Source organism: Eptatretus burgeri, chromosome 3 (assembly GCF_056783735.1).
Source record: "Eptatretus burgeri isolate ZD-2024b chromosome 3, Ebu_testis_v1, whole genome shotgun sequence".
Classification (NCBI taxonomy): domain Eukaryota; kingdom Metazoa; phylum Chordata; class Myxini; order Myxiniformes; family Myxinidae; genus Eptatretus; species Eptatretus burgeri.
In genome coordinates this window covers 52,150,381-52,165,886 of record NC_140963.1, presented here as the reverse complement: position 1 = coordinate 52,165,886, position 15,506 = coordinate 52,150,381, and the positions used below count along the sequence as shown (strand labels likewise).

Below are 15,506 nucleotides of genomic sequence, written 5' to 3'. Positions count from 1 at the left end.
TAGCATTGGGCTGGCCTGATGAGCACTCCCAGCTGACCCGATGATGTTGGGAAGGGAAGGTATTAGTTCATTGTCTACTGATGTCCTTGCAATTCATTTCATTGGCCTTCATGCAATATATATATATATATATATATATATATATATATATATATATATATATATATATTATACATACATATATACATATATACATATATACATATACATATATATATATATATATATATATATATATATATATATATATATATATATATATATATACATATATACATATACATATATACACATACATATATACACACAGTAATCCCCCGCAATATCGCGGTTCACCTATCGCGCTCCCGCTTCATCGCGGTTTTTCCCTTGGAACCTAACTAATTTTTTCTGCGGATTCCCCCGGTACATCGCGGTAATAATATATAAAATATAAATTATTTAAGCAATAAATTATAACGCGTGGTGCTCGACCAGTCACACAACGCACGAGACAAAGTTTCGCTTGTGAACTTCGAATATTTTCTACGTTTTTTTCTCCAAGCCCCACGATGCCGCCCAAACGCCCTGCACCTTCTAAGGCTTCTGGCAAGGAAATGGAGCGCCAGAGGAAGGTTTATATTCACTCGATATAAATAAAACCCAATCGTGTTTATACACCTCCCAGCATTTAATAATCACTCGATATAAATCAAACCCAATCGTGTTTATACACCACCCAGCGTTTAATAATCACTCGATATAAATCAAACCCAATCGTGTTTATACACCACCCAGCGTTTAATAATCACTCGATATAAATCAAACCCAATCGTGTTTATACACCACCCAGCGTTTAATAATCACTCGATATAAATCAAACCCAATTGTGTTTACACACCGCCCAGCGTTTAATATTCACTCGATATAAATAAAACCCAATCGTGTTAATACACCACCCAGCGTTTATTATGCACTCGATATAAATCAAACCCAATCGTGTTTATACACCGCCCAGCGTTTAATATTCACTCGATATAAATAAAACCCAATCGTGTTAATACACCACCCAGCGTTTATTATGCACTCTATATAAATAAAACCCAATCGTGTTAATACACCACCAAGCGTTTATATTATGCACTCGATATAAATCAAACCCAATTGTGTTTATACACCGCGTTTATAAAAAAAATAGGCATTTTTGGGGGAGGCGTCCATTCATCGCGGATTTTCACTTCTCGCGGGGGGGGGGGGGTTGGAATGTAACCCCTGCGATAAACGGGGGATGACTGTATATATATATATATATATATATATATATATATATATATATATATATATATATATATATATATATATATATATACATATATATACATATATATACATATATATACATATATATACATATATATATATATGTATATATATATATATATACATATATATATATATATATACATACATATATACATACATATATACACATATATATACATATATACACATATATATACATATATATACATATATATACATATACATATATATACATATATATACATATATATACATATATATACATATATATATATATATATATATATATATATATATATATATATATATATATACATACATATATATATATATATATATATATATATATATATATATATATATATATATATACATATACATATATATATATATACATATATATATATATATATATATATATATATATATATATATATATATATATATATATATGAGCTCCTTGTGGGCCTTATATCATTGGTACACAAAATTATCAGAAAAATGGACAAATGTTTCTGAATGTTGACCTTAAAAAAAAGGACAATCAAGTTTAAATGCTGTCGAGTGGTTACACACCTGAACTTCCAGCACAAGAGTCACACATGCCGCCACAATGTATATTCTCCCAAGGCTCTTCAAAATGTTTTGCCATGACTTGCCTCCGGCACCTAAAAAACATCGTTTGTTCTTCAGATTCTGTCTAGTAGAACTGCAGTGATGGCTGGACCACCTCACAAGAAGCATTTCAATCCCAAAAACCCAGCCTAACTCAGCTCCCCCACAGTATCCCCACTCACCTGTGTGTGATGCAATATGCAACCATAGCAGACAGTTTTTGCTGCCCACTCCTTTCCATGGCCACCATGCCACTCTGCCGGAAAACATCAGTAAAAGAGAAATAGAGCACACAATGTGCTGGGGCATGATCCCTGCCTAGGTTCAGGAAGGAAACAATGGGGTGACATTGGGGAGTAAAGGATTTGAATCATTTCATGACTATTTTCATTATTTAGAGCTGAACTGAATATTTATTATTAAAGATCCATTAAGCTCTGTGCTTCAGACCAGTGTTTAATATGCTATTGTACTTAAAAAAAATGAAAGCAGGAGTCATAGTTTATATTGTTTGTGGGAAAATCCATATTAAACAAGAAAAAGAGCAATCAGAGATTGTAGACCCTCACCAGGACTTTTTTGTGTGGCGTTTGTTTACTGGTGTGTTACATCATTAATAAGAGACGTAATTAGAACTGCCACTTTATAGCTGCTGGCAGTGATAACCGGGAACCAAGATGTCTCACTTTGATGCAACCCCGCTTTTATTGGACACCTGACCCTGATCCATGACAATTTGTATTATCATTCAATTGAATTTAAAATGGGATTAAAATAAATTCAATTCAAATCAAATGGAAGAACAAGTAAGTACAGTCCTGCATTGGAGTAATCAGAAGGAACCCGAACAAGCAAAAAGCAACGATGAAGTCATCAGGAGGAACCTGGATAGGAATTTCATTTCAGCTGCTACTCCTCCACCCTCAAACCCATCCAGGCACAGCCAATTGAACCTTATTCAAAAAAAGAAAAAGAAAATAAAATAAAAAAGAACCCAGAACAAAATATTTGATAATTCTAGCTGACAGATCATGTGTCTGATCAAATTGAAATTTAAAACATGCATTCTCCATCATGACTCGATCATAATTGTGAAGTTTCACTTCAATTGATTAAGTGGTTCCAGAGAAAACATTATTTAATATTTTATTCAATCCAATATGGCTGCCAAACCATGTGACCGATCAATTATTCCTTGAAAAACTTGTACACCCATGGCTTGGGGAACATTTGTGTGACGTTTCCCCTCAATCTGTCCAGCCATTCGGGAGAAGATTTTTATTGGTTTTGGGATAAATCCAATATGGCTGCCAAACCATGTGACCTGTGACGTCATATGTGAACCTTTTGTTCCTTGTGGATAGGCGATCATGCTTGTAAAGTTTCGCCTCGATCTGTTCAGCCACTTCAGAGAAGATTTTTGAATGTTTTTTTTTTTTAAACAATATGGATGCCAAATCATGTGACTGATGATGTCATCAATTTCTCTTTTTTTTTCTGTGGACCATTTTATTCCTAGATTACCCTCAAAAAGTTTCATACTGATCAGATGTAGCATTCTATACATGCAATCATGACATCATAAAGAAAGTACCTATGACATCATAAAAAAAATCACTTTTACCCCATGATGAGTACTTTCTGTGTGCCAAGTTTCAATTTTTTCCTTGGTGCGGTTTCAGAGATAGAGGTGCAAAGTTTTTCCGTTTTTCAAACATGGCTGCCACACCACATGACCTTTGCCATCATAATTATCAATAAAACATTCTACATGAATAGTTGCTCCTATGGTAAAAATGTTCCTATGTTCAAATTTCAAGTCAATCGGAGGGAAATTGAGGATTTTAGAGATTTAAAAAAAGTTGTTGACCTTTAGCCGATAATGGCATATTGACCTCAAAAATAAATAGGATTCTGTCAGACCACCAACTCCACCATTTCGTGAAGTTTCGTGAAATCGGTTTAAAATTGTGACCTGTAGGCGATTAAAGGTGAGCCGACAGATAAACAAACAGACAAGCAAACGGAAGCGATCTTTTTTCGTTTTTTTTTTGCCAAGTAACAAACAAACAAACAGACAAACAAACGGACCGAAATGCAATACCCTCTCCTCCAGCGAAGGTAAAAATGAACTAACTTGTATATTTGTACAGCAGGCAAGGCTCAGGTGTGCCATTTCAACCACAGAGTGGTCATCATTCTGGACTGGGAAATGCATTGTTTACCAGCTCTCAAGTACACTCCCAAAGGGGAGGGGTAGCAGATGGCTGCAATATGGGGTATACCAATCTTTTTAAATGCCCAACCTCCCCTTCATAATGATTTATTTACATAATGATTGGGGGGGGGGGCAACTCATCACTATAGCCCAACCTACACCTCCATTAACCACTGACCAGCACGACCGCTCTCCTGGTAATAGTTCTCCATGCTTTTGCTTATAGCATGATGCAGAACAAAGCGAACATCTGGTCGATCAATCCCCATTCCAAAAGCCACTGTTGCAGCTATCACCCGCACAGTTCCGTTGGGTCGTGCCCACGCATGGTGGACGCGTGACCGCTCGGTGAATGAAAGCTCCGCATGATAGCAAGCGGCCGCCACGCCACGCCGACAGAGCGCTTCTGCAACGGTTTCCGAATCGCGGCGTGACAAGCAGTACACGATGCCTGAAAAATGAAATGGGAGGATTTTATGCAGTCATTTTTGTTATCGCTGTGATCAGTCAGGCCATGGGAATGGCTCAAAATGCAAATCATGCATGGGACATTTTCTCTCAACAACTAAGGAACAAATGTCGAGGGGAAACAAACAAACGAGCGAAGCAAAGTGGCAAGGCCTCAATCACTCAACTAAATCAATACAGAGACAAGTAGATAGAGTGAAGCCATTAAATAAAGAGGTTATTGCACTGACAGATAAAAACCCAGCAGTGCCACCACAATTGAAGTCCAATTACCGAATCTTCCGGAAAATCTTCGGTATTTTTGTCGAACAATTCAAAGCACAGAGCCCGCAAAAAGGACCATCAAAACGTTTTAAATAAACTGCTTGGTTGTGTCAATGAAAGCGGATTTGCATGTTCGCTGCAGATCCTAAATTAGCTAGAGGGGCTTACCTGTCTGTCCCTGGAACGGTCCATTGATAAGGGCAGCCATATTATCCATGCAGGTTTCCACATTCCGGGGCTTGGCTCGGACCTGCAGTCGTCACATTTGGACCTTGCTTACCACAGCTTGGGGGTCATTTGCAATTCAAATCATGTTCTTGCATACGTTTCCACACCAACACCAAACTATCTACTGTGTGGTCCGCTAAGGCTCGGACGTTGTACATGTGCATGAAACAAGCGAATAAAAACTCGACGGACAAGTAACTTTAATTTGAACTCATCCTGCCATGCAGGTAAACATAATTGTTTCAAAGATCATTTTCACAGCTGACTCCAAATTAATGATCAACATTGAATACAATAAACAAAAATGAATGCCATGTGAAGGCATGCCTGCAAGTTGAGGTTGGGTCGGTTGAAAGAGGCTTTGAACAGCAGTGCATTTGGAAGATTGAGCAGGCCACGCACATCGTTTATCACTTGTGGAGACGCTGTGCCCGTCAATCCGATAATGGGTGTTTTGGGGAAGTGTCGCTTCAGCACTTCTAAAATCTTGTAGTCTGCAAAAGGAACCAGAGTGGGGGCATGTGGTGACCAGAGATGGTAAATAGGAGGCCGGGGTGGGGGGGGGGATGTTGTGCTGCATTTTCATACTTGGATCACATTTATGAGAATGTCTGTTCTCCATTTAAGAGCTAATGATACCCAGCACATGAAGACCCCTCTCCCACAAACCCATTTCTCTACTCATGTCAATTTCAATTTGAGTAATTTTTCATTTTAAAAAATAACTACAAGAGGATGATTCAATTCTCTGTTCAGATATCTGAGACGAGAGAACTTTCCAGATGAACAATGCAATGATACAGGGTGTTTGCTGGTTGTGTAACGATTCCCTAAACCAGAATTGGTGTCAAAGCCACCCAATGCTCGCCTGTTTATACATTTATCGTTTTTAAAAGACTCGTCTAATAATTAATTTTTTTTTTCAAAGCATTGCAGTGAAGTCTGATACGAATAATTTTAAAGCAATATATGTATTTGTATTATATATTGTAATCAGTAACAAGAGCGCAAGTGAGTACAATATACGCCCGAACAAGAAGGAATAAACAGAATTGTGCTACAAAGTGGAAAACAGCATCCTGGTTGCCATGGAAACCACTTTAGATGACTAACATATGTCGCGACACACCGTCTTCACAGTCTGTACCTATATACCAGATATGAAACATGAAAGTTGAAAACTTTGGGAGTTAGAGTGCGGACAGGAACAGATGGAAAACAGCATCCTGGTTGCCATGGCAACCACTGTAGATGACGATCGTATATCACGACACACCATCTCCACAGTCTGTACCTATGTACCAAATATGAAATGTGAAGGTTTAAAATTTTGGGTGTTAGAGTGCGGACAGGAATGGATGGACAGACGGATGGACAGACAGACAGAGACGGACGGACGGCACAAAATACGCCCATATATATATATATATATATATATATATATATATATATATATATATATATATATATATATATATATATATCGGGCGTATAAAAAATAGTGTGGTAGATAAAAACATTAGAAAGGAAAAAATAACTTGCACCAAAAATTTTAACATTTTCACGCTCGCACTGACGCACACGCTCACGCTCACGCCGGGGGTATCGCTATAGCTCTCTGTTCTTTGAGCAGGCGAGCTAATAATGGTGCAGAGCAGGGTAAAACCTGGGTGTGTAGCCAAATGGACAAGCCTGAAAGTTAGTCTTGAAGTGAGAGGATGAGAAAGATGTCACCTGGCCGAAAGTCGTTTCCCCACTGACTGCAACAGTGCACCTCGTCGATGGCAATACGATTCAGGCGGCCAATCTCATAAGCCTTTTGAAGTCTTGCCATGAATAGCTTACTTCGTGCAATACGCTCCGGAGTGACGTAAAGCAAGCGCAATGTGGATACTGAAGGGACGGGTCGTGAAGCCTTCCCAGTTGGTGCTAAAGCAGCCATGGCCTCCCGGACTTCCTCCTGCAGAGTAGAACACCATACTTTCGGTCTGATGCCATGTATTCGACGTACAACAAGAGGTGATTTCATGGATTGCTTTTCGTTCACCGTTACAAGTTGAGATGACTCATTTATGAGTCACTGCCCATTAGCCAGACCACACCTTTCCCTCCAGCTGCCCAGAAATCAACGCTATCTTTTTCACTCTGCATTGCTCTCAGGGTTCATACTTCATAGCTGCCTCAGATGCACATGTGAAGATGGAACAAAGCGTCTTCTTTTATTAAATAGAGGTACCGTTTTGAGGAAACAAAGGTATATTTTGATTACAACTCAAACGAGGTAATGCATGTTTTGTTCGCAGCGATCGTGGCAGCAGTCTAATGTACATCACCCAATGAAGGTACGTTAATTACCTCCACCACCGAAGGTGTAGGAAGTTATGTTTTCACCCCTTTCTGTCTGTTTGTTTGTTAATTGCCGGAATCCTTCGGATTTCGGCAATTATATTGGTCGGTTGTGTGTGTCATTCTGTGTGTCTGTTTGTCTGTTGGGTCGCCGAAATAGGTGACCCTTATTGTCAGTAATTCTGTCTGTTTGTTTGGATGTTTGTTCGTTTGTCATCAGCATAATTGGTAGTAAACGTGGGCGGATTTTGACCAAACTCGGGTGGTCAGTACATCTTATGACCTCGTGCTTTGGAAATTGTGATGGTTATTAGGGACGCTTTGGTTCCTTCAACATCCGAAAAACCTTCAAAATCGGTACCGTTCACGTGAAATCAATTCCAAAAGCCATTATCCCACGTAGGGTTGTGAAATTTGACACGAATGATCTACCGGTGATGATCTATCAAATATATTCTGGTTTTTGTGATATATGGAATACTTTACCCACAGCACCCCCGACAATTAGGGTATGCGCGAAAATTGGCGAAAATTGAAGGCCCCCTAGCGACCAGGTGAGTGCATCGATACGAATGAAACTTTGCAGGTTCATGGTACTCAATGAGTACTACAACTTTGCCTCACGACATATGGATTGATTTCGCTTCGGTCAGGGGTCAAAGGTCAATTAGTGCAAAAATCGATAATATGCGAGAGCTGGAGGTGCCTTCGCGCCAAATGCTACTCCTCCTCGGGTTATGGTCGGATGGTCATGAAAATTCACACTAATCGTCTGGAATACATTGTGCACAAACGATCCGCCCGGATTTTCGATTTAGATCTTTGTTCACCCACAGCAACCCCTTGAACTTTGGGGATTTCCGATTTCAAACCGCATTTTCGGTACTTTTCAATCAAATGGATACCGAGTAGTTATCAGCAGATGGAACTGGATGAGATTTGATATGCATAATCCTAAGGTGATTCCCTATCCGCTATATGACATCCATTTTGCTCTATATCTTATAGTTTCCATGCTCGGCGACCCATCGTCGCCTTCCGGCTTGTCTGTTTGTTTGTGTGTTTGTTTACCCTGTAGCAGCCACACCTTTTCAGTGATCATGACCAAACTGGGTACAGACGTCGGCCATGGTCCAACTTCGACACTTGTCGTTTTTGGTGAATCTAGGTCAAAGGTCGATTTTGGTGAAGATCCTAATCTGGATACGGATACGAGAGTTATTCAATTTCCTAAGTGATTCTTCACCATTGAGAGATAGCGCCAAAAACGATATCGTGCTGTATAGCATGATATTTCAAAAATGTGTTGGGCCCGATATGTTCTCGTGGATCAGGCATTAGGTGGCGGAGGTATGCGCTCTACCGAGTGCCCTTCTAGTTCTCATGATGCAGAGGAAAGAAAATAGTGGTCTTTCATTAAAAAAAAACTTTTGGTTTTTACCCGACTTTTCAAGGTTTATAAACAAACTGATGGACATGTAATTGACATATTATGTGAAGTAAGTAGCCATTAAAACTGCTTAGTCGTGAAATAACTGTGTCCGTAATTAATTATTCGGTAGACCAGGGAAATTCCCGAGAGATATTTATTATGTTCATGTCCACTTGAGAGAAATTATGTTAATGTACACTTGAAAGAAGTTATGTACACATCCACTTTTCAGTTGTATTAAATGTACACGTCCACTTTCATCCACTGAACATCGCCTCTGAGTTTATATACATTTTAAAGGGGAGGGGTGGAGGTGGGAGGAGAGACCCAGCATTGCCTGGCAACGCTGAGTTATATACATATATTTATACATGCTAGTTATACATATAGATGTTATATAAATCTATATGTATAACTAGCATATATAGATGTTATATCGATGTTATAGTTATATCCATGCTAGTTATACATATAGATGAGTTCCCCGACAAGGAACTTCAACACAGAATGCCATGAAGAATCCTGTGCAATGGTTGCCAACCAATGTTTATTTGTTTGTGCTCTATTCTTTTAAATGCTGACGGTTAAGCAAGGAAGCAACACGTATCATTTTTAAAGTCTTTGGTACGACTCGGACGGAGTTCAAACCACCGACCTCCCAGACTCGGAACGGATGCTCGAACAATTACACCACCGAGACTAGTCAGTGTATTCCCCACAATGAGTATTGTTAATACTCATTGTAGGGTTTTATAGCCTCACAAAGCCTCATTAGTTGAATGCTTCAACAATTTGGTGAATCAATTTTTTTTCCAGGCTCGTGGAGGAGCTAAATGACAAAGGGGTAGCAGGTGTATAAACTACCAAACAGTATGGGTGGTGGGTCAGATGGAGATACCTTTTCACAAGAATTAACATAGGTTAGTACCAATGACCTGCAGAGGAACAGAATGGGAAAGAAGCAGCATGTGTAGAAGAGGTAACGGATTGTGCATCGGTGAGTGTATGAGGTGGTGATGGGCAGCAGATTTGAAAGATTGAAGTGAGGAAGGATGAGACAATGGACACAGGAAGACTACTCCACAATCGCAAGAACAATTCTCTCAGTTCCTCAAGGTAGTGTTCTGGGCCCTGTTCTTTTTCTCGTTTTCATCAATGCTGATCTCTCCGACTCTCTGTAAAATCCTCTTTATCTCTTTCCTGATCACTCCACCCTCTGCCGTACCATCTCTTATCCCTCTGATCGGCAGACAGCAGCCTCTTCACTCTCTGCAGATAAAATCCCAAGCTGGTCAAACACTTGGCATATGTCTTCCAGTCCTGACAAATCTCACACTCTCACTATGCCTCTCCAACAGGACCGTCTGGAACCTCCCCCCCCCCATTCCCCATCTACTTTCTCAACAATCCTCTTGAAGAAGTCCTTTCATTCAAGCTTTTGGGCCTCATTATCTGTCACGATATTTCCTGGAAAATCCACATCTCCAAGCTGGCCTCCAAAGCCAGTCGCCGATGGGCATCCTACATCATGAAAAGTCTTTCCTTGGCACACCTGATCTTTTAACCACTTACAAAGCTTTCATCCATCATCTGATGGAGTACTGCTCTCCCCTCTGGAGTGGTGTTCTGCCTCATACCTAGCTCCCTTCACGCTGTGGAAACCAAGGCTTTTCGGATCATTGGTATCTCCCGTGATGAAGCTGTGAAGCTGAGTCTTTGGGTCTCTCACTCTCTCACCAGAGACAGGTCAGTGGTCTTTCTGTCTTCCACTGTCTCCTCTCTGGCATTGCCCCCCCCCCGCTCTGTCTGTGATCTACCCCCTCAATATTTCCTCAGGGCACTCAAGGTCCACCAAAATCCCCCTTCTGGTGAAACTGCCAAAATGAAGAATCACTGCTCACCTTCACTCTTTCATTCCCCTTTTTCCTGCCTCTGGAACAAACTGCCACACTCTCTCTTCAATCACACTCTTCTCTCCAGGTCTTCAAAACATCTGTTCACCACCATCTCATATCTTCTCCCATCAAAATCTTGATCTTTTCTTCCCCCGTTAATCCACCCTAAACCCACCTCCTTCAAATTCCCTGTTTTCCTTCCTGAAAGTCCCTGTGGTGTGCACCTTCTTTACCATGTGTACCCCACTCCATCCCTCTCCCTTCCACAGATCTCCAATTGTCTTTTTCCCTACAATTTTGTGCTTCCCTCTCTTGCCCCTCTTGTCTCCTGCCTCGTTATCTGTTTCTGTGTATTGCTCTTACGTGAGCTAATACACAAAAAATAAAATAAATAAATAAGGGGACAAATAAATGCAGGTGGGCAACCAGTCTGGACTTTGAGAGGGTGAGCAAGTGAGGGTTTCTTGAGAAACACAGGAATTTGGGGTAACCTGGGGAGGGCAGGGCCAGATGTTAGATTGTACAAAATGGAGAGCCCACCAACTTGCCGCAGGTGAAAGTGTGACGGTCCTTGGAAATCCACCTCCTGCCTTGAGAGACCAATGGGGCAGAAGGCCTCAATTTTGACTGCCTCAATAGGAGCAATGAAGGAAGGTGGAGCACCAGCCCATGAGTGAGAAGCCATACCCCTCGGAGCTCTGTATGAAAGCCTTGTACACTGTGAGGATTTTGGTGTGGCTCAGGAATGCCTTACCTCGATGGGAATACCCAGATAGAAACTACTTTTTGAAGACTGGTGCTATGATCCTTGGGAAGGGTGTGGCAGATGGTGAGCCCAAGGAGTTTCAGGGACTACATCTCATCCAGTGTCTGGTTTCCAGAGAAGTGAATTGGATAGTTTGACTGCCCATCTTTGTGGAGAAACAGTGTGAGAGCAGGTGACCTGCTGGTGGCATTGACTGCCATGTTCCAAGTAGCTGACCAGCATATTTACAGTGAATGTACAAGTTCAACAAGCTCAAATGAGCTAAGATCCTCGTCCTCTTAATGATGACGTCATAAAAACGAATATGACGTCATTGTGATGTATCAGGTTTGCGATAAATAATTATCTGTGCTAATGCCCGGCTTGATTCCCGCAAACAAAATTCAAACAGCTTGCCTAGTTTCGGAGATAATGGTATAGGCGATTTCCATTTGCGGTGATATTTTGATGTCAACTTTTTTTTCTAGGAAGAATTTCCAAAATCGGAGATGGTTACTGCCTGCGCGTGGGCTTTCTGCATATACATGGCAAGTTTCACGAAGATCCGATGAAAACTCTGGGTTGTGAAACAAAAAAGTCCACAAGAAGAAGATGAAGAACAACAACGTGAGTAAGACTTAGAGATCCTCCACGAGGATCTAAAAATGAATTGTTCATAGTTTAGCACTTGTATAGTAGACATTAGAATCTGAAATATGGCTAGAATAAGTGCATCGTTACTGGAGAATGGCTCACCATGTAAAGATTATTGAACTCGGACTCTCTGGAAAATCCTCTATTTCTCTTTGCCGACGACTCCACCCTCTGCCGTACCATCTGTCATCCCTCAGACCGGCAAGCAGCAGCTTCTTCGCTCACTGCAGATCTGGATAAAATCACAAACTGGTCCAACACGTGGAACATGTCTTTCAATCCAGACAAATCTCACACACTCACTATGTCTCTTCAAAAGGACCGTTTACAAAACCCCCCCATCCACTTTCTCAACAATCCTCTGGAAGAAGTCTTTTCTTTCAAGCTTCTAGGTCTCACTATCTGCCATGACCTTTCCTGGGAAAGTCACATTTCCAACCTCGCCTCAAAAGCCAGTCGCCGACTGGGAATCCTCCGTCGTGCTAAGTCCTTCCTCGGCCCTCTTGAGCTCCTGACCACTTACAAAGCTTTTGTCCATAGCCTGATGGAGTACTGCTCTCCCCTCTGGGCTGGTGCTCCTGCCTCCCACCTTTCTCGGCTTCACGCTGTCGAAACCAGGGCATTTAAGATCATCGGCATCTCCCGCAATGAAGCTGAGTCTTTGGGCCTCTCACTCAATCACCGCAGGTTGGTCGGTGGTCTTTCTGTCTTCTACCGACTCCTCTCCAGCCTTGCCCCCCTGCTCTCTCTGCGATTTGTCCCCACCACATTTCCACAGGGCGCTCAAGGTCCGCCAACAACCCCCTTGTGGTAAAACTACCAAAATCACGAATCACTGCTCATCTTCACTCTTTCATTCCTCTTTTTTCCCGCCTTTGGAATAAACTTCCTCACTCTATTCTTTCCCATTCTTCCCTCCAGGCTTTCAAAACAGCTGTTCACCACCACCTCTTATCTTCCCCCATCCAAATCCTCGATCTTTTCTACCCCCGATAATCCACCCAAGCCCACTTCCTTCATTTCTCCTGCTTTCCTTCCTGAAAGTCCCTGAAATGTCCATCTTCTCTTCGCCATGTTCCCCGTCCCATCCCCATCCCTCTCCCTTCCACAGTTCACCTCATGTGTCTGTTCCCCACTGTTTTGTCCCTTCCACTCCCGCCCCTCTTGTCTCATGCCTCCTTGCTGTGAGTTGTGTGTTAGCTCTCATACGAGCCTCGACCAAGGTATATATAAAAATAAAATAAATAAAAAAACTCACTCATGACCTCATTATGCAGGTTTCACTGTGCATTGGAAACATCCTTGGATTTTCACCTCTGCTTAACCCAAGCTCGCATAAATTACCAACCCCTAGAATACACACCTTCGAAGATGCTGCACAGAGCATAGCAGCTGGAATCTTCAGTGCTTCCAAGGCCATCACCTGATCTTCCATGAGTGACACCAAGGGAGAGACTACCAGAGTTATGCCTAAGGTCCAAGGATAAGTACAACAAAATTCACAAGGTTTGACACAGGTATTTTTAAACAGCAAATAAACAAATCCTTGATTCGACAAGAATGACAATATTTCTGAGTTCAATGAATGAATTAAAAGCAGTACCGAGTATGCCTCACAGACAAGATGATTATCGTGACCCTTTCACCTTGATACAGCCACAATGTGGTGGGCTCGCAGTTCTTACCACTTGCAGAAACGCTGCACTCACGAACCGTGATCAAATGTTCAGGAATCAAGTAACCAAACGCCTTCTTCTTGAAAAATGATCACACCCTTCAGTGGCCAACCATTGTTATATCAGCGGTATCTTCTTACTCAATGGTGTGGTAATTCAAACATAAAATCCAATACTGTTGGAATCATTGGCAACACGAAGAACCAGTTTTAACCTTCATTTTGGTCTGCTGCGCACTACGATTACAAACAATGTTTGGGGCAGTTGCACAATTTATTCTGGCAATAAAGATGTAATAAACTGCAAATGAGAGACCTTCAGAGAGCATGGCAGGAAGCTGATAACAGAGGCTTTTGCCTCCACCCGTCGGAAGCACCAGGAGGACATCACGACCTGCCATTATGGCATTGGTAGCTGGTTGTTGCAATGGCCGCAAGGAAGTAAGACCAAACACATCCTTCAGCACTTCCACAAGACGTACAGACCACGGGAACCCTGAGAATTAAAGGATGATTCTGTTATCAGCACAACTATGGTCAGGTTTTTGCTCTCTTCCTATGTTGCAGAATATCACCAACGTCAAACATGGGTGTGCAGGTTGTGCAGAAACATGGGTGTGCACAAGTGTTTCTCGCTGTGCAGGTTGTTCATAAATAAATAAAAAAATGTAAACCTAAAGAGATGTCCACACGTTGCATTCGGAGCCATATCTTTATTGCCAATGGACAATCACCCCTTCCCCTTTTTAATCTTTTTTCCACTCATTTCCCATTTTTACATTACTTCTCCACTCTACTTGTCTTTACATCCTCCTTCCCCTCTCTTGTTTTTCCCAGTTTTATTTTGGATAACGACTGCCCCACTCCATGCATATGTAATTATAAGGGTACTCGGTAGAGCGCATACCTCCGCCAGGCTGAACAGTTTACATGTTGTACCTCCACTGATAGGCCCGATATGAATCCAGACCTTAACCAAAATTGAGTCGGCTTGTTCTCGTCACCTACCCCAACTCGTCCACCAAGTTTTAAGATATTGTACTATATATTGTTTTTGGCCCTCTCTCTCTCTCAATGGTGAAGAATCACTTTAAAAAATTAAAAAAAAATTCTCGTATCCGGATCCGGATCTTCACTGAAATCGAATCGATTAATCCTTGTCACACACCCAACCTGTCCACCAAGTTTCATCCAAATCAGTTGATAACTTTTTCAGATATTGTGCTCAAAGACAAACAGACAGCCAGCCAGAGAGACAGTGAAAACATAACCTCCGTCCACTTTCGGTGGCAGAGGTAATACTACTGAAGGCCTGTTAATGTACGTATGATTTAAGGTCATCAACATCATTTTTCCTGTGTATTTCATGATGTCTTCAAAGAAAGCGACGATGTTCTAGGAAATGCACAAAACGTACTTTTACACAACCTGGAAAGATGGAATTCAAAGCAAAAGACGAGCGTGGAAAATTTTTGCTGTAATTATGTCCCCAAAAAAGTCATGACCAGCACGAGAAGGGTTGCTTGAAAATGAATTAACTTCATCAATTACGATTAGTTAAAACAGTTGCCTTCATAATCCGACAAAACAATGAATAATTGTTTTGTCCAAAGCATCAACCCCCTTCTGGTGAAACTGACAAAATATAGAATTACTGTGCAACT

The 15,506-nt window shown here is 41.2% G+C and overlaps 1 protein-coding gene across 2 annotated transcripts in view; it reads right to left on the bottom strand.

The window, feature by feature from the left end:
- Positions 1–15,506, bottom strand: part of RECQL (RecQ like helicase) — a 36,401-nt gene that overhangs the window by 11,786 nt on the left and 9,109 nt on the right. Inside the window, exons 3-10 of one of the 2 annotated variants that reach the window (XM_085873313.1) lie at positions 14,159–14,338; positions 13,531–13,637; positions 6,830–7,055; positions 5,423–5,589; positions 5,036–5,117; positions 4,314–4,586; positions 2,100–2,235; positions 1,879–1,970 (exon numbers count right to left, since the gene is read on the bottom strand). In XM_085873313.1, the coding sequence (XP_085729439.1) occupies positions 1,879–1,970; positions 2,100–2,235; positions 4,314–4,586; positions 5,036–5,117; positions 5,423–5,589; positions 6,830–7,055; positions 13,531–13,637; positions 14,159–14,338 (1,263 nt within the window). The remainder of the gene's footprint in view (positions 1–1,878; positions 1,971–2,099; positions 2,236–4,313; positions 4,587–5,035; positions 5,118–5,422; positions 5,590–6,829; positions 7,056–13,530; positions 13,638–14,158; positions 14,339–15,506) is intronic. The other variant, XM_085873314.1, reaches the window with a different exon arrangement.